This window comes from Aquarana catesbeiana, linkage group LG09 (genome assembly GCF_042186555.1).
Source record: "Aquarana catesbeiana isolate 2022-GZ linkage group LG09, ASM4218655v1, whole genome shotgun sequence".
In the NCBI taxonomy this organism is placed as follows: Eukaryota; Metazoa; Chordata; class Amphibia; order Anura; family Ranidae; genus Aquarana; species Aquarana catesbeiana.
In genome coordinates, this window is record NC_133332.1 from 297968769 (window position 1) to 297992321 (window position 23553).

The window sequence follows — 23553 nt, forward strand, 5'->3', positions numbered from 1 at the left end:
TAGAAAAGTAAATTAATCAGCAGAAATTAAATTGGTTGTTAAAAGCTGCTTCACTTTGCATATCTTCATCCCTCTTTGGATTGGCTTAAAAATTAAGCCCAGAAAATAATGATTTTTTTTTTTTTGCTTCCTAACTTGTGCTTTTTTTAAAATCAGGGTCCCAATTGATATCATACCCCTGTACCTTATTTAGAGTGAATATTTTATCAACCCTGTACATTATAGGCTTGAGTAAAGGACTCAACCTATACTAAGTGAAATCAACACTCAAAACTATCCACCTTGACTTACTGATGGTTTGTCCAAACTTGCTGGTTTAAAGTTGCATGCTTTAAATGGTCATTCTAAATACACCCTGTTATAGAATATGTCACATTTGGTGCAGATGTTTTCACAGTAAACATGTGGTCTTAATATACTTATAATATGCATGGTCAAAATAAATATAAAACATTAACAAAATGTGGTCATTCATACATTACACACACACAAAAAAAATATCTTCACATAAATAAACTTTCACAAAATAAATTTACCTCTTTTATTCTGAATATATGATAGGTACAGAGAAGTACAAATTACTTACAATTATTATACAGATAATGTCAGAAAAGATTTTACATTCAATATTTACATATATAAAGTGACTCAATTGTGGGTTATTTTTGCTTTATTTTTCTCTCATAGAACACTGTTTTGTGAAAATGCTATATATATATATATATTTTAGAGGTATTATTTATATATATATATATTTAAATTCTTTATTATATATAGATATGTATATATTTATATAATTATTAGATATTTATATACTCTTTTATACAAAAGGCCTTACCGCCTGCAAACAGAAAATGTTCATTTGGGTTTTGATACAATGTTGGCAGGAAGGTAGCAAAGGCCTCTTTTACCCAATTGAGGGCTGTTTTAAAAATGTAGAAATGCTGTTTTTTTTTTTAGCACATACAACGTGTTAAGACAAAAATAGCCAATCCCCATGAATTTTGATGCATCTTGCAGCTATTTAGAGATGTTGGTACTACATGCCTCGCCACCCATTACATTATATAATTCAAGTCATGCAGTTTGAAAACGATAGAGTTCCTGGCAAGAGCTTCAATTTATCAGTTTAAACTAAATTTAGAAAATCAACTTGGTTCATAAGAGACCTAACAAGTCAATGTAATACTAGTATTTTGGTTACAATGAACCAAAAAAGCCATTTTGTCTGCTGAACTACTTTATCAAAAAGCAGCATGCCAAAAATAGAGGTCCCTTTTTTCATGCATGCTGTGTCAACATACAAAATGGCTGTCTTATTTTCTAGCAAAAGGTATACATTAATATTTGATTCTGTTCCAAGAGGGGGCCTTTTTTGCATGATTAGGTGACTGGTGGTCTTTTTTATGTTGGGTATCTGTCTGTATCAATGTACTTGTTAACTTCAGACTCTCAAGATGTGTTTTTTGGTACTGTGTAGAAAAACTTGTGGAAGTTAGGTAAGTAAGTTTGAGCTACAAAAATAAAAACAGTTTCGTAAACCACCTCAGTCCAAGGATCAACCTATAGGGTGTCTCTGTTTTAATAAGCTGAGTTTTTTTGTAATGATGGCTAACTTCACAAGACCATGGTGGGGATGTGGTGCGCAAGAGAAGCTGGGTGTGGCACTGGCAGGGTTGGAGAATGAGCCTGCAGGACGTTGTTTGGTGGACGGTGCCTTGCACTCTTCTGATGAGCTCTCAGGCCAGCTAGCTGTGAGTAGGCGCTTTGGCAGACTTGGCATTTGTAAGGGCGCTCCCCAGTGTGCAGTCGGACATGGTTGCGTAAGGTGGAAGACTGGCTGAAGCGGCGGTTGCAAAAACGGCATACGAAGGGTTTGTCCAGTGTGTGGATTCTCATGTGTGAACGTAAGTTACTGCGCGAGTTGAAGCCACGGTGACAGATGACGCAGCGCATTCGACCAGCCAGGGTGGCTGCAGTGGGATCAATGCCACCAAAATCATCTAGGGAAGAAAAACAGATTTTCAGTTTTTTGGTCTTTACTAGGGTTAATTTGTTTTTATCACTTTGAGTATACAAAAAATATGAAACATACAAAATGATGCCAAAATTCCATTTGAGATTTTTCCAATTCTACAGTTTAGTTTAACTAGGCCAAAAAAAAGGCACATGCACCCAACCTAATATCTTAAAATAAAAATTAGGGTGAAGTTAACAACATGGGCCATTAAACATAAAAGTAATGGTACCTCTTAGGTAACAAGGACGGCGGGTTTGCTTTACTAATGAAGTAGAAAGGTCACTAAGCCAATTTAAATGCCCAGTAATTGTCCAGTAATTTGCAGGGAATGTAAAAATAAATAGGACTTTCCCTGTACATAACTGGATGAATAAAGGCAGCACAGCTAAGTGAACATTCTACTCCTTTAACTGGAGAATCTATTCAAATTCCAACCATCATCCTTTTAGTATATGGTATAAACCTCAAAAAAAAGATTTAATTCATTAATATGGGAAACACATTTGTGTTTTTCTAGATGGAGGTCTTCTGTACAGTAGTAAAATGCACATACTAAACAATTTGTGAGGTATTGTTGCTGCTATCCAGCAACTTACCATGCTTACTTTTCTTTTGTTCCTCTTCTATTCCAGGGACTCCAGGAATGCCAAGGAAGGTGCTTTGTGAGTTGCTATACCATACCAAAAGTTCTTGGTCTGGAGGGATTGTCTGTAAACAAAGCACATGGTAACATTCAGTTAAAATCCCAAAATGTGAGATTTTTTACATTTTGAAAACAGGACTAACCAACTAAAATTCAGTATTCTGGCCATTATTTTCATGTTGTCTAATTGTAAATATATAGTTTTGCTTAGGTGATCACTCTTTTGGACTGTCTGGACTTAAGAAACAGGGGTCACCTATGTTCACTCTAAAAGTGTAAAAAGTTTTTTTATTCAATCTATTTTTTTCCTACAATTCATATTATTGATTAGAAATAGTTGCCAGGGGTTAACCAATTTGCAAAGCAGGCAGTGCACAAGAGGTGGGGTATGGAAAATGAATTGATTGTGAAGGTTGGGGCATAGTCTCTCACTCTCCTTTAGCTGTCTTGGTATGCCATTAGAAAAGGCAGTCTTATTAAATGTAAAATTCTTTTTGCATCTTCTGGAGATACTTACACTGTGCATTTGCAAACTTTACAAAAAACAGGGTATTGAACCATACAATACACCATATAACATCTAATTATTTCAGATTTAACCATTCGTATCTTAGGTCAAGGAAATTAATTTTGAGCCACAATTCTTATTTTTGTACATTTTTTATATTTCCTGACCTTTGTTAGTATTATCAGACTACTTTGGGCTGGACCAAGGCACCCGCTTGTGGCAAGGGGCACACCCCAAAAAGTGTAAAGAGCAATTCTGCTGAACTGGATAATTGCCAAGCAGTAATGAGCACTTGTGCATGCCAGATCTGCTTGTCTGCACCACATTGGATTTGGGACAAAAGTTGTATTGGGGAGCAGCAGTTGTGGCAGTTAAGAAAAATACAGAGAGATCTTTACCCTGTGGTCGCCCTTGTTGAGCAATCTCCCAATTCAGAGCCAGACATACATAGACAAATATGTCATCATATGCAAGAAAAAATACCATCTCCTGTTGTAACTCTCCCTCGGCTCTATTTTTGTGATTAACGTCAAAGACTTCTAACCCACTCAAGGCTTGTTCAATAATACTCTTACACCAAACAAAGTTGTTTTCTTGCTTCTACATTTCATCTATAAAGTCATAGATTGCCAGTTCTCTAGTCAACATCACAGAGGTTGCAGTTTTCTATAATAATGTGTATACTATTCAGTGAATAAGCAGCAGCTTGGAAATAATAGAGCACTGCAATGTGCAAAGTGCTTAAGATGCACTTGTAGTATGATGTAGATGAGGTCTGCAGATGAGTAGGAAGGCGTCTGAGTATCTTTCTATAGAATAACTCTCCCTCTTTCTGCTTTTTCCATCACCTTTGAAATTAGTGTGTGTACTGATTCTCCCTGCCTGTAAAGCCGGGTGTCTCCTTTGACTTTCAGTTGTCAGCTCCTTGGTTACCAAGGACACCTCTGAATGGGAGGGTTATTTAACATGCTTTTATTAAACAAACAAACCAAAAAAAGGCAGTGAATAGCAAGTCTTTGCTTTCGGCTCCTTGTGTGTCTCATGTTGGTGGTGACCTTGAGCTAAGCACAGCATGCCCCATAGAGGAAGTGCAGAAGCTATACTGTTCTGGAGCTGGGATGCCTCAATGATTGTGTGCCTGAGGTTAAAGCATCACTTAATCTTTTTGGCAAATATGACAGTGCCAAACCAACTTTGTAAATGTACTGATTGCCTCTCTTGTTCTGTACCATTTGTATGCTCTTAACCCAATTCCTAATTTGTCTGCTGCAATGTGGGTCTTTCACAAACTTGCTACAAGTGTCTATACAAAAAATTAAGAATGGCCCAGTGGCATCACTGGTTTCAAGAACACGTCCAAGCATGAGTACCTCTTAATTCTGATGGGAGGGTGGTGCTTAACTTAAAAAAACATTGGCCCCTAAAATTTTCAAGAAGTGAGATTGATGCTCTAAAGCTGAAACTGCTGTGTAGGGGCTTGTGCTCCACCCTCACTTCCCCTAAAGGCCGTAGCAGAGCTGCTACTCTCTTAGTTATTTGTGAATTATACATTATGGAAAATCCATTGGTGGCATATGACAGCAACATATGGCTTTGTAATAGGAACAGCAGTTGGGCAGGTTTGGAGATTTGAATGGCTATGTCTTGCCACCTTGCCTGTCCTAAAATCAAGGCCATAACTAGGTGTGATTATGGGCCCCTTGTCTTTCTAATCTCGATATAAAAAAAAATCTGGCAGAGGAATTGCTTTAAATTAATTATATAGCAGTTCCCAAACTATATCAATCAAATTAATCCTAACGTTTTACCTGAATGCAATTGTTTACTGCACAAATCACTGGCCAACCAGCTCTGGGTCCCATAGCAGTAGTGCAGTTTGCTATAGCTATAGTTACGCCATTGCCTGAGAGATATGAAAAGACAGAGGGGTTGATTTACTAAAACTGGAGAGTGCAAAATCTGGCGCAGCTGTGCATTGTAGCCAATCAGCTTCTAACTTGAGCTTGTTCAATTAAGCTTTGACAAAAAAACCTGGAAGCTGATTGGTTTCTATGCAGAGCTGCACCATATTTTGCACACTCCAATTTTAGTAAATCAATCCCAGAGTTCTCCATATTTTCAGCACACCGGGGATTGATTTACTAAGACTGGGGAGTGCAAAATCTGGTGCAGCTGTGTATGGTAGCCAATCAGCTTCTAACTTCAGCTTGTTCAATTAAGCTTAGACAAAAAAAAAAACTAGAGTTTATTGGTTTCTATGAAGAGCTGCACCAGATTTTGCACTCTCTAGTTTTAATAAATCTACCCCACAGCTTTTTGGGTGTTAAGTAAAAAAACTGACATGTGGGGCAAAGAGAACATTACCGCTTTCAGCCTTTACTACATTGCCATCTTGTTTGCATGCACATTGTCCAGGGTATAGCCATCTTTACAACTAGAGACCTGCAACTACCCTGTCAATCCCAGCCCTCACCCTAAAGAGGACAGATAACAAAAGAGTGTCATCTCTTGTCAAAAGCAAATCGCAAAATGGCAGGTTAGTGGGAAGTCTTTTATTAGCTAACTGATATTTACAGACACCGCTCCACTCAAGTCTCCTTTTAAAGCATATATGAAGAGGACATCTCCAAACATCACTTAGTTCGCTAGCTATTCACTGTACCTTGCTATTTGTTAGATGTCAAATTGATTTTTTTCCTCCTAGAAAAAAAGGTAACCTTTCTGAAGAGCGATGAGACGGCGGGGGGATGCTATTGTTGGCTCTGCAAAACTGCTCATACATTTGTCATTTAAGCACAGAGTGCCATTACCAGTCCTCAAGGCTGTGTGGCAGGTTCCAGTTAAAGGATTGCTCTGCTTTTCACGCAGCTGAGCCAATCTAAAGAACAGAGCTATAAGCTATAACACCTGTGCTCAAGAAAAGAGGTCCTTGACTTGCAGCCAATGGGCAATTGTAAAGGGCTTCAATTTTAGGTGACTTCTGTTGTGTGAAAAAGAAAATGTACCGACACAAAACCAAACTCAAAGGATTTAATTTAAAGTGGCCAACCCTAATTAAATAAAATGGCTGTTAGCCTAGATCATGTTGATTTCCTTACATAATGGAGATTTAAAATTATTTAATTAATTTTCAGGGATTTAAAAAAAATAAAATCAAATATGACAACATACTTTCGACAAACTGCAGTCCACTGATTTCTGTCTCCATCCTTTCTGTCAAATGACAATCTGCATCAAGTGCAAAATGCAGAAAAGCAAGGAATAGAATAGGTTCATAAGATCAACCAACATTTCTAATGGGTTATTTGATCATCAAATGTTGCCAAGTCTTAACCAGGCTCCTGTCCCCTCCAGCAGCTTGAAAGTTGATAATACTAGCAAAGTCAGAAAAATCTGAAATGTGTTAAATGGCCCCATAATGAAGCGACAAACAACTTGTTTCTGATGTCGACAAAGACAACACAAAGGACATGTGAGTCCAGGGTTTGCAATTGGACATCAGTATTCTAGACATAGATTGCAACTATGGCTTTTAAGTTGAAAATGCAAGTTTACCTAGCTAATTTAATTGTATCTCTCATTAGTTAAGCAAGTTAAGCTCATGTTCTCAAAATAGATTTTCACAAAGGACACAAAGGACATGTGTGTGCAGGGTTTGCAATTGGACATCAGTATTCTAGACATAGATTGCAACTATGGCTTTTAAGTTGAAAATGCAAGTTTACCTAGCTAATTTAATTGTATCTCTCATTAGTTAAGCAAGTTAAGCTCATGTTCTCAAAATAGATTTTCACTCATCACTGAGATGTTTCATGTTACACAATCTTACCTCTATCGCCTTGTAGAAGATGCTATTTCCAATCTGTACCACCTCCAAGTTCTGTTCCTGCTCATTGCGGGCACACTTGATGTAAGTCATCCAGCTACGGTGGTCTTCTTGGCTAGCATCAATAAAATAACGCACTGTGCTGTCTTCATTGAACACCTATGTCAATATAAGCATTTTTGTTTGAAAGAAGTTGCAAGAAGGGACAAGTCTTCTAGGTAAGATACTCCATTCTACACTTTAATATATGCTGGAATTCTATATGGTAAAATAAAAGTTTAAAAAGCACAAATCTTGAACTTCCAATTTTATACTATAAGTCACAAATTATCTATCTATCTATAATAGATAGATAGATAGATAGATAGATAGATAGATAGATAGATAGATAGATAGATAGATAGATAGATAGATAGATAATAGGTGATAGGTGAATGGATAGATTGAAAGGTAGTTTGATCGATGGATACATACAAAATGGATACATTAATTTATATATATATATATATATATATATATATATATATATATATAAATTAATGTATCCATCTTGTATATATCCATCTATCAAACTACCTTTCAATCTATCCATTCACCTATCTTATATCTATCTATTTTCTTTATAATATCCCATAACAGTCTAACTCATTAATGTATTTGTTTTGATTTAATTTTTAATTGCTACTGTTTAAAAGTATGTATCATCTGATTATATTAGAAAACAACACAAGCATTATAAACTTAGATCTAAGGGCTATTCAAAAAATAAAAATAAAAGAGGCTTTAATCTTCATCCTTTACTCTGTAATGCTGTAAGTTATATTTGAATGAAATGTGCAAATAGGTAGCAATTAAAGTAACCATTTTAACCTATTGTGCTTAGAGAAAGACTGTAGCGAATTAAAGTGCAATGCATATATGACCTCTCCTAACATAATTGAGTCCTAATTGAAGTCACTGAATGATGCTTTCATGTCAATTGTCAAAACAATGACATTGCACTGAAAAAAAACTCCTTTTCAGTTTTTCACTTTCTTTTCCCTTCCAAATGAATAGCTTTCTTAAATGAAAAGCACAAACTGTACCAACATATTGCAAATGCCTAATAAAGAATATAATGCATGTGCAGACCATTCACGCCTAATGTTTAAACATATTGTTAAAGAATTTGAAACAAATTGTTAAAGAGTTTCAAGAATCTATTTTTGCAATCCATATGAATGTTTTCCTTTACATGGTCTACACTCAGGATTCATTCATTTTCCACACATATTAAATCATTGATTTAATGATGGAATGAAATAAATAGAAAAGGGAAATTAGGAATAACAGGTATGTGGACTGGGCATCTTAAAGTTAGAGGAAGCTTATGTTACCACAAACAGTTCCAACTTATACAGGCTTGCAGCAGACATCAAATCATATAATATAGTCTGCCTTCCTGACAAATTTGATATTATAGAACAGTGCAGCAAAATGAATTATTCATTTTACAAAAATGATTATAATTAGCATTAATAGTGATGGCACTGCTTCACATGCATTACATGTGTCATAAAGATGACATGCTCTTTAATTTCTACATACCTTTACATGAAAGGGTAAGTGCAAGAATTTGAGATTCCACAACTTTTTATTTTGAATGGCCTGTAAGGCTGGACAGATGCACAACTATCTTTACTATCTCCTGCAGGAGGGAAATAGTTCCTCTTAGAATGCAATCAGTTTACACAAAGGCTTTAACTGGCCCCTTGAAGCCCTCAATCATGGGAGCCTCTCAAACATCAAAACAGTGGTTAGACATTTAGACTTCCAAGGGGTCCCTTTAACCCAGCCACCCTGACATCATCCCAAATGGATCAGTAATGTAAAATGTCCATAGTGTGGTGTCAATTAATGTCATTAATCTTGAAGCCCACTGTATTCATGGCTAGGGTATCCAGTTAATCTCATTCAATTAGAACCTCCCCTGGGGAGGGGGGCATCTCTGGCTTATCTGTGCCCTGAAGGAAGATAGATAAAGATGGAGATATGCACCTGGTTGTGCAAACCTGTGTACATAAGGTGTATAGAATACGGCAATCTAGAATCCAAGTAATCTCTACAGATATTGAAGAACCACATGTACCAGCGCGTGGTATATGTATTCCTGTGGTCATTGTATAAGATGATTTCACCTTAGATAAAAAAATGCCATTGAAAATGTTAAGGAACCACAAGTCCCAGCTAGCAATGGCCAATGTTTTGCTTGGTAGGAGATTGGTCTTGTGAGTCTGCATTTAGTATCATGTAGTATGCACTTTTGGCTTCCAACAATTTAGAAAATACAATTCCTTCACCTATTGCCAACGTTTTTTTTTAACAGGGCATGTTGAGAATTGTAGTTCTTCAAAAGTAGAAAATCAAAAGGAGCAATATTTTAAATCTGAGCCACTTAGGATATATTCTTGTCATGCAAATGCTAAGGAAATGCAAGCACACGCCTACGATCTGGCTACAAAGGCATGCTGTGACTTATGGTTCTTAAAGTGCTGGATGGCTTAAATGGTCTATATATAGAAAAAATCTCGTCCAGCACACAACTATGCCCTTCAGCTGTGAAGAAACCACAGTTCTCTACACACCTGTGGCCAGAAAAACATGCTGGGACTCATGGTTCCTCAGTGTCTATAGGGTGCTTGTCGTGACATACACCTTAATCATGACAGCAGTCAGCTACTACGGTGTCCTCACCTCCCACATCAGATTGTTGTTCTTGCACAGGTCCACATGCTCCGGTGAGATGACTCTGCCAGTGAACGGTCCCATCTCAGTCCCAGCCTTAATCCAGGTCTTGGAGAAGATGCCAAGCCCCTCACCAGGGATGGAGCTCTGGGCAATGATTACTTCTGAAGGCAGGACCAGACTGGAAAGCTTCTGCACCTCTGCAGGAAACAAGGACATAGAAATGGTCCATAAGCACTGGTACAACAGGTACTTAATATATGAGTGCATTAGGACTATTAGGTAAACTCTGAACTTTCCATAAAGAAGACTAGGCAACTATATATATATATATATATATATATATATATATATATATATATATATATATATATATATGCCTAAATTACATTAAGACCGAGACTAGGAATAAACATCAGGGGTAATAGAAAAGGAACGAACTCTTAAGTGCAGAGATTGGAACAAGGTGTTCTCTCATTCTTCTAGCATCTAAGTCTTGATCATACCATGACATGAACATTATATATAAAGATGTAGATGACATTACTACTGAGACTAGGAATAAACATCGGGGTGAGAAATGCAACAAACTCTTAAGTGAAGATTTCGGAAAAAGGTGTTCTCTCATTATGCTAGCAATCAGGTCTTGATCTACCATGAGGTAGACCAGGCAATATATGTGAAGAATCTGAAGATTTTGGAACAGAGCTTCTGGCACCGGTGTCTTCATCTGCCATAAAGAATTACCATGAAGAAGACCAGGCAACATTCGATTTTGGAACAAGGTGTTCTTTCATTATTCCAAAACTCATGTCTTGATCTCCCTACATCTGACAAGTGGGGGGGGGGGGGTGCATTTAAATTGTACCAAGCCCATGAAATCACTCACTTCTGCCAAAGTGTTAGAGAACCCAAAACTTTTCCTCCCTGGAAAGCGCAAAAGGGGTTCTGTGAATAAATCACTCAATATTCACACAACTGTCGCCCAAGATTCGCATTAGAAAATGTGTGACCGATTATAAATCGACCCCAAATGTTTTAACCAATTCATTTAATAATAATTAAAGTAACCAATTAATATTTCAGGTGGCAAACGTTATACAAGCGTTGGTACCTCTGGGTAAAAAGCAAAGCTGATGATTACACATTCGAGTCTGCTTTTAATAAGTGGCTTAGGAATTAAGTTAATATGTACGAATATCTATATACATATATATATTTGCAACCGTTACAGGTGATTACAACATAGAATATATATATGTTTATATATATTCCGTGCAATAAACTAATATAATATGTATATATATATATATATATATATATATATATATATATTAACCACTTTTTTCTCATATATATAGATGTAGTTGATTGTAACATAGAATATGTATATACATATACAGTTGATTGAATTGCAACACTTCCAGTTGATTGCAACCTTGCTAAGAAGTCCTTGTAAAGTGTGCAGACTACAGGCAGCAGAATTCCTCCCAACTGCGAACTCATGGAATTGTGCGCAATTGTGAAGAGTTCTGAGAAAGTGACTTTTTTAAAGGGGGACTTTTTTTCCCCCCTTTCTTAACACGGTACCTGCGATAGAAAAAAGGGATTGGTGGTATTTTGTTCTCTAGACAGAGGTTAAATAGTGTCCCCCATCTATCCGTCCAGCAATTTGTCACACTGTTAAAGTGATAGGCATTCATTTAAACTCAACTAGAAAGAAATGGCTAATTCTAAATTCATTAGCCTGTATGAATGGTGTAGCTATACATTGATGCATCATGTAGTGAGGGGCAGCTATAAAGGCTGGAGGAATTTCTGGAACAAAATGGGGGGATTAGCTGCTTGACATAATCTGAATGGAAATGGAATTAGCGTTCATGGCAAATTAGGAAAGAAACATAGCTGATAAAGGGGGTGATAATGCCTTTTCCACGGATGCCAACAGAAAGGAGGTATATTGTGCCAAGATTGATGAATGAGGACTAAAAACTTGCGACATAATAAAAGAAAAGTCTCTTTTTTTTAAAGGGTCTCTCTTTTGTTGTTGAAAAAAGTTGGTTTAAGTGAGAACTTTTCTCAGGTCAACCCCAAGTTAACTAAATGAATTTAAGGCTTTTTTTAGGGGGCCAAGTCTGGCTTTATTACACGCCTGAGGAGGAGGGGGGGAGGAATTGAGGAAAGTCAGAATGGATTTGTGGTGAAGAAGAGAAAACGTGAAGACACAAGAGAATGGGATTTCAGGGCAGATTGGTAAAGCCGACACTTTGAAGGGAGAAGAAAACAGCTGAAGTTTGTGTCGGGTGATGCCCAGACAGAGGGGCTGTGAGAAAGTTGGAGAGGAATTCGGAGATGGATCCTAAAAGGGGAACTTTGTTACAATGCATAGAATTATTTATTGCACAATAAAATCGTAAGGATTCATCAAGGATTAACTTGGGTTTTTTATAGAAGCAAAAACAAACATTAAAGAAAAAAAAATGCAAAAAAGCCATAGAAAAAGAAAAGATAAAGTGTAAAGAATTAGGAAAGAAGGGTTAAATGGCTGAAGGGGTGCAGGACTAAAAGTCGCAGCTAGATGGATACAGGTGGGTAGGTTGGGTAGGCTGATGGTTGGTTGATGGGTGGTTAGATGAAGGAAGTTGGTGTACTCACCTCCAGAGAAGGACTGTGCCAGGACCTCAGCTGTGAAGGCAGTTTTTGGACTGCTGTGGTTATTCTTCTCTTCAAAAAGTTGCTCCCCCAGGACGTTCCTCCAGCGCCCATAGAGGAAGCTGTGCAGGATATCAGAGGTGATCATCTCAGCCAAGGACAAGGCTGGCTTGTTCAACCCACCCTTCAGCACCAGGGCTTCCGCTGGGAGCACCGAGCCCATCATGGATCTGCTGGCACTTGGCGACAACTTAGAAGCCACAAGAGGACTGCTTGCCTGAGCTTTCTGGTGGGTATGTGTTGTGTGGAGCCCAATAGGCACACTCTACCTCTTCCAAAAGAGAAGACTTGCCAGAATTCTTCCAGCCAAAGCCCTTCCCTCTTTATAAGGGCCCGAATGACCCTCCTAATTGGTTATTAATGACCTCCCTGACGTTGTAAGATAGACTTGTTCTAAAGGAGGAAAAAAAAAGAAGAGAGAGAGCCAAACCTTCAGAGAGCCCCCTCCCTCTGGGAGACAGCAAGATAAAGAGCAAAGAGGAGGAGAGGGGTGGGAGGAGGTGGTGGGGGAGACAGGCTCACTTCCCACCATCAACCCACCAGTGGAAGAGAAGGAGCTGCCTGTGTCACCTGCTCCACAATACCTAGGACTATGCCCAAAGCTGCATGACAACCCCTCACAACCCAAGAGGGGGTTCTAATGCTGGGACTGGGTGGGTGACACATCCTAGAATGAAAAACGAAAAGCTGCTGCAGACTGGACTGTCAAAATGTATACTTCAAATATGAGCATTCTAAGTCTGAATAAATGCTCAAGTGTCGCAATAATAAGACCTTTAAGATTATAACTGAGTGTATTCATTATGACTTGAGGTGTATGTTTACATATATCTATGTATCTATCTATCTATCTATCTATCTATCTATCTATCTATCTATCTATCTATCTATCTATCTATCTATATATATCTATATATATATATATAGATATATATATATATCTATATATATATATATAGATATATATAGATCTATATATATATATATATATATATATAGATAGATATAGATATATCTATATCTATCTATCTATATATATATATATATATATATAGATAGATAGATAGATAGATAGATAGATAGATAGATATAGATATATCTATATCTATCTATATATAGATATATATATATATCTGTTTTATTTATATATATATATATATATATATATATATATGCACAAATAAATCGTACAAACGTACATCACATTTTTTTTTACTATTCTTTTGATAATTTTCTATTTGTTGTTGCTTTCTGGTTATTTTTATTGCGTAATTTTTACAGCTGTATTACTACGTTTTGTGTTAAATTTATTATGGCTACTTTGTATCTGTTTGTATTGTGTTATTTGTTGTAATTGTTACTTTCCGTTTGTTTTTTTTAATTGTGTAATTTCTATGGTTGTTACTCTACTTTTTGTTACTCTACCCAAGACTCTTCCTTCCCTGTTTTCGTACCCCGACAAATCATAGAAAATGTTACTGATGTCTGTTCCCATGTATCATCAAACGAATCCATTCGTTCAATTAAATAAATCAGAGAGTGTCGGTGTAGTGTGGCGCACCTGAGAGTGTCAGTCGGCAGCTGGATCCGGGCTGGGAATGTACTTCTCTGAGCCGCTTTTGTTTAACTTTAATCAGCCTAGACGAACATTCCCGTCCAGAGTTTTTGTCGGGTGGAGAAGAGGTGGATTTAAATCGTTGTTTTGTTGGATGGAGGATATGCAGCTAAAGGTTCTCCACTTCTTTTCATCCAGGTCCCAAAACAATAATTACTGATAAATGAAATAAACAGCGCTGGGCTGGGTGGGAGGGGGAAGGGGATTTGGTTTTATTCTGGTGGGTAACCTGGCTCAGATGACAAGCTAAGCTCATTGACACTAATGTACTGATATTGGGGCGTTAAAAGTAAATAGATTATAGTCTCTCTCTCTCTCTGTCTCTCTCTCTCTCTCTCTCTCTCTATTTCTCTCTCTCTCTCTCTCTCTCTCTCTCTCTCTCTCTCTCTCTCTCTCTCTCTCTCTCTCTCTCTCTCTCTCTCTATGTCATTATACAGTTAAATGGGCATAGTTTAGATCTGTAGCATAAGTTAGATATTTGTAGTATGTAGTAGTATAAGTTAGATATTTGTAGTGTTTATAGTATGTGTATAGGTTAGCTGTAGTATGTATAGTATGTGTATAGGTTAGATATTTGTAGTAGTATCATTTAGATATTTATAGTATGTAGTAGTATAATTTAGATATTTGTATTATGTATAGTATGTGTATAGGTTAGCTGTTTGTAGTATGTATGTGTATAGGTTAGATATTTGTAGTATGTAGTAGTATAAGTTAGGTATTTGTAGTATGACATAAAGGTTGGATATTTGTACTAGTATGTAGTAGTATAAGTTAGATATTTGTAATATGCTATTATAGGTTAGATATTTGTATGTAGTAGTATAGGTTAGATATTTGCAGTATGTGTATAGGTTAGATATTTGTAGTATGCAGTAGTATAGGTTAGATATTTGTAGTATGTAGTAGTATAGATTAGATATTTTTAGTATGTAGTATGTAGAATAGGTTAGATATTTGTAGTATGTAGTAGTATGTGTATCGTTAGATATTTGTAGTACCTGAGGGGTCTGGGTAGGGGTGTGCACGGTTTATACACCTGGTACCTGTGGTATAGTGTTTATTCCAAGGTGAGATGGATGTTTTGTAATACCCAGGGCTCACTTTATATTGCAGAGTGAGATGGGTAAGGCTTGTCATACCAGGCATTCATGTTTAATGTCAGGGCTCCATAGGTAGGTGTGATACTCGGCACTCCAGAGGTAGATGAATATTTCATACCTGGGGTAGACTATTTATTCTAGAGTTTGGAGAATACATGTTTTATCACAGAGTTAGATGAATACATGGGATACTTCGGGCTCACGTATTATTACAGTAATTGATTTGATCCATGCAGCCCCAGATGTATTGTAGACCCCAATATATGAATGTCATCCCGGAGCTCCGATTGTATTGTAGAGACATCGATTGAATTGGTGCCTATAGCCCGACAAATGGTGTATGGGAAGTTGTGTGGTAAGGAGGGACACATGAATGTACATGGAAGGATGGATGGACAAGACACGATGTGGAGAGGTCTCTGATATACAGGTCTGGGTCTGGGATAATATGTACCGGAGATAGGAGAATACTACATACACATGGGGAGGTATGGGAATCTGAAAAGAGGAACTACATAGAGGGGATAGATGGGTAGATACAGGGAGATTGATGTAATTGATGGTAAGATAGATTTATATATAGATAGAGATAAATATATTGATATAAAGAGACATATACATAATAGCTTACTAGCTAGCTAGATAGTAACTCCATACAGTGATAGATAGATAGATAGATAGATAGATAGATAGATAGATAGATAGATAGATAGATAGATAGATAGCAAGATTTGGATAGATAGAAAGATACATAGATAAATAAATAGAATAAAATACATATAACAGATTCTGTATCTCGATTTGCTCATTAAATATAATGCTATCTTTGTGTCTCATCAGTGATTTGACATTCTGTACTTCTCCCCTGATACTCATCCTCAGCCCTTGTGGGACCTAGCAACCTGGTACAGTGTGTCCTCCAAGCTCAGCACTGGCAGCAGAATCTCCTGCACTGTCTGTGATCCCCTAGCAGCCAATCCCAGGTAAGTCCATTTAGGGAGGCTGGCTCCTGGACTGCCTGTGTTCATCAAGAGTTCATTTCCAGTTTACTTCTAGTTAAACCTATGTGTATTTCAGTGGCTGTGAAGGGATATTCAGTGCCAGGGAGATAATGGTGTTATAAATGGCTCCTGCACCCCTCCTTTCAGCCCCCAGTTTGCTGAGCACTTTAAATATTCATGACAATTAATAGAGCCTCTCACTATATTGGCCTATTGTTCAGAGGTGTATTTCTTCCTCGCTGCCTGAATGGGTTGAGTTCTTTTTCTGCTCACTCTCCATTCTTCCCATTTTTAACTCTCTTTTTTGTAGGGTTGATGGGGCAGTAGTAAAACGTGGCTCTGTAACTTGGTCCCCCCCCTCCCCTTTCCTCCTCCTGGGCAGAATACGTCTCTATTCCAGTCCATAGAGCCTGCAGTTCCCCTCCATTCAGTGTCAGGCTGAATTGTGAGGAAATCAATCTAGGATGGTCTCTTTGAGGCCAATTTGACATCCAAGGCTTCAGCTTTTCATTCAGTCTGGAAGGGGATGGCCAGAGCTGGACAGGCCTGTGCTGGAGACATGGGCCCAGTGCTGCAGGAGGAGACAGAAGAAAAGACAGCATGATATGTGCCTGGAGAGGGTGAATGACACTGTAAGAAAGCAGATTAGTGCTCTACAGCTGCTTTTTTTTTAGGGTGGGGGCTCCACTTCCCCCCTTTTTTCTCTCCAGCATTTTTTTCTACCCTATGAATAGGATCTGTACAGGCTTTAGACTGATTTATATGTATTACGGTTAAACATTTATTGCTGTCAATGGAGTGAGAAAAGAGACTGGCAACAAAGGCTGCTATTCTGTAGGAGAGGGTGAGTGGGGCAGGTAACAGACAATACTGCGGTGCTGCTTCGAGGAACTTTCCTTTCCTTAACCCTCTTTTTAACTTATTGAATGACAATTTGGGTATTTAGGTCTGTGCTGTGGTCACAGAGTTCTTATGCAATATTATCTCTTTTTTTCTTTTTTTTTCCTTTCTCCATCTGTCTCACCCCTATTCTCACTTCTCTACTTTCTATAACTTTAATTGACTTAGCTATTGTTCTCTTCCTCACTTCTCTCTCTCTCTCTCTCTCTCTCTCTCTCTCTATCTCTGTATATGTGTATATATATATATATATATATATATATATATATATATATATATACACACACACTACTGTGCAAAAGTTTTCGACAGGTGTGAAAAAATGCCTTCAGAATTAGAAGTGTTAATAATTTATTCTTATCAATTAACAAAATGGAAAGTAAATGAAGTGAAGAGAAACTCAAATAAAATCAATATTTGGTGTGACCACCCTTGGCCTCCAAACCAGCTCACAGCACACAGTATTTGAATGCTGTATATTTCAGTGCGTTATCTTCTGTTTAACGCAGTATAGTTCAGTGCGTTACTGCAAATTTAACACCATATATTTGAGTGCATTATCTTTCGTTTAATGCAGTACAGTTCAGTGCGTTTCTGCAAGTTTAACGCCATATATTTCAGTCATAAATGAGAAGGATCACTATTGGTTGGCATCCCTCTTTGACCACTGTTACAAGGGGAAAGTCTCAGAACTCATCCCGTCCCCACAGAGAGTGCAGAAGATGAAATCTCTTAAAGGACACCTTAAAGAGGAGTTTATCTAATGTTTTTCCTGACTCTGGTGGGTTAAAGTGTCGTGGAAAACGTAGTTTTGAGGCTCCTGTTGGTCAAGAGAAGAGCGGTGGAGAAGGAGGCTGCTTAAGTGATGCATTTCACAATTTTTTTAGTCCTCATCGCCCAGGGCTGTCAGCTTCCACATCCTATCAGCAGCGTCTGCATCACAAGGTGGACGATTATCTAGGGGCGAAAACAGAGATGGAGAGCTTTTCAGTCGATGATCCACTGGCTTACTGGGCCATGAGAATAGACCACTGGCCAGAACTTGCCCAGTATGCAATTGAACTGCTGGGCTGTCCTGCATCCAACGGGCATTCAGTGCTACTGGAGGTTTGGTTACTGATAACAGAATGTGTTTGTTCACAGACTCGGTGGACTGTCTGACATTTATCAAAATGAATCAGTCCTGGATTACCAGCAGCTATGAAGCCCCTGATGCTGATGTCGCTGATTAAGTGTTTTTGAGATGTGGAATCTCTGCAGGACTTCTAGGCTGCCTAAAGTGTTGTGAGCGTTGAATTAATCTGGAAGAATCTTTTGGGGTGTAGGTTTCATGGGCACAATTAACCCAAAGAAAGACCAATTTTTCCGTACCTGTTTGACAGTTGCATATCATTTTAATTTTTGACAGCAAGGCCAGTTCTTGCTTTCATCAAGAGTACTTCTATAGGGTTATGTTGTGTGGGCGCCAATGACACCAAAGACCAATTTTTCCACACCTGTTTGACAAGTGTATATCATTTACATTTTTGACATCAAGGCCAATTCTTGCTTTCAGACAAGAGTACTTCCATAGGGTTATGGTGTGAAGGTGCCACCGACACCCAAAGACCAATTTTTCCACACCTGTTTGACAAGTGCATATTATTGAAATTTTTGACAGCAAGGCCAATTCTTGCTTTCATCAAGAGTACCTCTATAAGGTTACGGTGTGAAAGTGCCACTGACACCCAAAGACCAATTTTTCCGCACCTGTTACTTCTATCCAAAGTCTGTGAAAGAGACACCAGAAATTATCCATAAAATTTCTAATCTTGTTCCCAGTGCACTACATTGTAGCCTCATCATACAGACTGACTCCGGCAAGCCATTGCTTACAAAATAAAGATAGCTTGCAGGGAAAATGTCCCTTTTTTGGGCTTTATAAATGCAATTAGTTCTGTGCAGCTTCTATACACAGTACAGATGTTCCACTTTACAGGTAGACTAAGGGGACCACCCAGACAGTGTATTGAAAGGAATTTTTAATTTTTATGCTTTCACTTTAAGTATCAATAAATCACTGCTCATTTAAAAGTGATGTTTTTTACAAACGTTCTTTCATTGATACATGTCCTCCAGGGCAGTACCCAGACCCCCATAACCATTGTTTGCCCAATTACTTGCATATAAGCCTCCAAAGTTGGCACTTTTTATTTTTCACGTTTGGGTCCCATAGATTTCAATGGGGTTCGTTATTCGGTTGCGAACTTTCATGATGTTAAATAGTTTTGGTGCAAACCGAACTGGAGGTCGTTCATCCCATCCCTAGTTTTCATGCATAGTTGAGTTGCTTAGCCTTGTTTCCACATCAGAGGTATGGCTTTATGTCTGCAATTCTTCCATGAAGACCACTTCTGGCCAGACTTCCCCCCGAACAGTAGATGGGTGTACCTGAGTCCCCCTGGTTTCCACCAGTTTTGTTCTGATGGCACTGCTGGACATCTTCTGATGTCGAAGAGAAGTAAGCATGATGTCTTTCATGTTCTGTATTATGTTTCCTTGGCCAACCACTGCATCTACAATCCCCAATGTTGCCTATTTCTTTGTGGTTCTTCAAAAGAGCTTGAATAGCACATCATGAAACCCCTGTCTGCTTTGAAATCTTTGCGTTGGAGAGACCTTGCTGATGTGGTAACTACCTTGTGTCTTGTTGCTGTGCTCAGTCTTGCCATAGTGTATGACCTGTGACATGAAACTGTGTTCCAAAACCATACCTTAGAAGCAGAGTTTGGCTGTTCCTCACTTAGTTTTAAACCTACACAGCTCTTTCTGTTTCAGTTAATGACTGTGTTTTAACCTACATATGAAATTGATGACCATTAGCACCTGCTTGGTATAATTGATTAATTATACCCAGGGGTGGCCCCCCATTAAGGGGGGGCCACCCCCCCTATCCATGCGTCCGGCCCCTTTCAGGACGCCGGTCACATTGGATTCCAATGGGGTGTTTTTTTGAAGCACTGATTAGAGCAAGAGGCTCTAATAGGCTTCAAAATAGGGTGGGCTCGGGGCATAGAGAATGCACTCACAGCTCACCCAGGTGTGTTACAACAGCAAATTAATATTGTAACACTGAACCTCCTCCCAGCCAATCAGGAAGCAAGTTTTGACACCCGTCGCCCAATTGGCTGAAAGGACAGGCGATCCTATTGGACACCTAGGAGGGACGGAGGAGCTGCACGCTGGAAGCCATCAATGGAAGAGAGGACATGGAGGCGCTGCCCGCTACCTGCCTAGATGGGGTAAGTGCCAGACCGACCGGCAAACAGTGGGGAGAGTGGTTGTTTGCCCCCCCCCCCCAAAAAAACCACCAGTCTCCACTGATCATACCCCTGACTCTAATCCTACAAAATTTCTGACTTTGTGCAAGTGTACAAAGTGTTCAAGTGTAAAAATGAATGCTGGTTTGAAGCCAAATGGTAGACACACCAAATATTGATTTGATTTAGATTTTTATTCTGTTCATTCACTTTGCATTTTGTAAATTGATAAAAAAATAAATACATTTAAATATATATTTTTGCAAGCATTCTTACGTTACAGCATTTCTTCACACCTGCCTAAAACTTTTGCACTGTAGTATATATATATATATATTGTCACTTTGGGCCCAATTTGGAAATTTTTACTTAGGGGTGTACTCACTTTTGTTGCCAGCGGCTTAGACATTAATGGCTGTGTGTTGAGTTATTTTGGGGGAACAGCAAATTTACACTGTTATACAAGCTGTATACTCACTACTGTACATTGTAGCAAAGTGTCATTTATTCAGTGTTGTCAGATGAAAAGATATAATAAAAAATGTATCTATCTATCTATCTATCTATCTATCTATCTATCTATCTATCTATCTATCTATCTATCTATCTATCTATCTATCTATCTATCTATCTACTCTATTTCCTTTCATTACTCCCCACCCCATCTCTATAGCTGGCCTTACACTGCAACTTATCCCTTGTTTAACCTCACAGACTGAACAAGAGAAGTCAGTCGATTCCCCCATTCACACAAAACAGTGTAAATGGAGGGATCTCCTCTGCTGGCTATTGTATTCTGACAGCCAGCCACCCGTGGCTGTCAGCACACCTAAACAATGCCTGTATTTGCTCCTTCGATTTTAAACTCAAAGGATGTTGGGCAGGACAGGGCTAACAGTGCCAGCCACTGGTCAAATTTCACCCAGTTCATCAGAAACTGTCCAAAATTTGGTATATGTATAGCCAGCTTATCTCCCAACTCCTCATCTTTCCGTATCATTAGTATGTCTTTTTTAGATACTGTGATTGTGTACAAGTTGTGTTGCTTGTAGCCTGACTTTTACAAATCGATCAGCCCAGAGAAGTAATGCCGCGTACACACGGTCGGACTTTTCGTCTACAAAAGTCCAACGGACGCCGACGGACTAAAGCTGGCTGGTAATCCGATCGTGTGTGGGCTTCTCCGGACTTTCAGCAGACTTTTTCAGCCTCAAATCCGACGGACTTTAGATTTGAAACATGCTTCAAATCTTTACGTCGTAACTACGACGGACCCCGAAATCCGCTCGTCTGTGTGCTAGTCCGACGGACAAAAACCCATGCTAGGGCAGCTATTGGCTACTGGCTATGAACTTCCTTATTTTAGTCCGGTGTACGTCATCACGTACGAATCCGTCGGACTTTTGTGTGGTCGTGTGTAGGCAAGTCCGTTCGTTAGAAAGTCTGCTGCAAGTCCGCCGAAAGTCCGCCGGAAGTCTGTCGGACAGGCTGTCGGACTTTTGTAGACGAAAAGTCCGACCGTGTGTACGCGGCATAAGTATAGGAATTAAAGCTTAGTTAAAGGGTAGGTTGGAGTGTATGTACACCCTTACAATGAACTTATCTTATTTACTCCCTTATGATTTATTAACTATACATTTGCAAGCTTTTTGTTATATCTGTTCCATTAGTGAAAAAAAAATACTTGCTGAGTCTGGCAGGATCTCCAGGTGAAAATAAAAAACGAGTACAGAAACCATATCTAAGATAGGACTGTTAGCCCGCGTTCACATTGGCGCGATTTGACATGTCGCACGCCAAATCGCAGCATATTGCCAGCAATGGCACTGTCCCAATCGTTGCAATGCCAATTTGGCGGCGAAATTTCAATAGACATCTGTGCATGAACCCGCACAGATGTCTTTCAAATCGCCCCTGAACTCGCACTCAAATGCTTGTGTGAAATCGTGCGAGTTCAGCTGAACTTGCGCGATTTCAAACCTGCGTTCAGTGGGAACGTACCCCTAGGTTGCAATATATTAATGCTGGACTCCCAGCTAGTGAAAATCTTACACTCGCAGTGGGCTCCACTCCACACTACAAGGGTTTAATGTTCATTTTTCATCTAGGGGGTAGGTTCAGTATAAGGCAAAATACTTACCTTATTTCTCACCCCTACAGGCTTCCTCATCATCAAAAGTCTGATACCCCAAAGCCATACTGTACCTCTTTACTCCCTGACTGGTTCCAGCTCTTCCTTGTTATCATGTACAATGCAGGGTCCTGCTTTGTAAGGAAGGTAGGACCCCAGGGTCCTGCTTTGTAAGGAAGGTAGCTGAGGGACTGGCCACAACTCAGGGCTTTGAACAACGGAGTAGAGTAATAGCAAATGTGGAATGACGAATAAGGTATGTAATTCACCATATTTATCATGCCCTAGACAGCATGAGCATTTAACCCTTCTTCTTCAGCTAGGGGGTCACCTTTAAATGTTTGTTCTTGGGTATAGATATACTAAGTGTTCAAGTTAAGTACAAGGGAAAATATTTAATGTTAAAGTAGAACTAAACACAAAATGTTTTTTGTCATTTTGGATAGAATAAGGGAAGGTATAACCCCTGTCTGCTTTTTTTTTTTCTGTGTCCCATTGGGGAAATTTCCCTTCACTTCCTGTCCCATAGCCCAAAACAGGAAGTGAGAGGAAAATTCATCCAAAGTGAGGGAAATCCCTGGTTATCACTAGTTGCCCCCATTGGAGGATTTCCCCTCGTATCCAGTTCTGTTGACATCAAATTTGAGATTTTCTTTCCTTTTTATTCTAGGTAATAATTATCACCAGGAGAAATAAAGAAGATGAATAAAAGCCTGACAGGTGTTTAAATCCCTCTCCACTCTATCCAAAACCAACAAAAAAAAAAGTTAGCTATACTTTAAGGCTGCCATACAGGGTTCAAATTTCAACGACTCAAAAATTTGAGCGGTGTATTGGGCAGCTTAAAGTGGATGCATTAACAATTTGTATTAGCTGGGGTGTATGGGTGCTTTCAGTAAAATTTGGGTTAGTCTTCAGCACCTAAAGGTGTAAATGTACAGAGTCAGGCTTTGTCCATGTAAAAGCACCATACCTGTCCCCTCCTTCCCCTTATCAGAGATGGTGTGCCTTGTAGACAGCCCCATTTCCAGCCAGAAAGACAGAACCCTATTTCTTATGCCACGTCAAGAA

General features: G+C 38.7%; 1 protein-coding gene across 2 annotated transcripts; it reads right to left on the reverse strand.

Annotated features, from left to right (window-relative positions):
* Positions 1-448: 448 nt before the first annotated feature.
* Positions 449-12846, reverse strand: PRDM12 (PR/SET domain 12). Of its 2 annotated transcripts, none has more exons than XM_073600477.1 (5): positions 12377-12846; positions 9731-9921; positions 7001-7156; positions 2617-2728; positions 449-2003 (listed from the first exon to the last, which is right to left on the reverse strand). In XM_073600477.1, the coding sequence occupies exons 1-5, from the start codon at positions 12597-12599 to the stop codon at positions 1618-1620; spliced, it is 1068 nt and encodes a 355-aa protein (XP_073456578.1). In that variant the 5' UTR covers positions 12600-12846; the 3' UTR covers positions 449-1617. The 2 variants fall into 2 exon arrangements, with proteins under 2 accessions (XP_073456578.1, XP_073456579.1); XM_073600478.1 differs by having other exon boundaries at positions 451-2003; positions 2626-2728; positions 12377-12845.
* Between the last annotated feature and the right edge of the window lie 10707 nt (positions 12847-23553).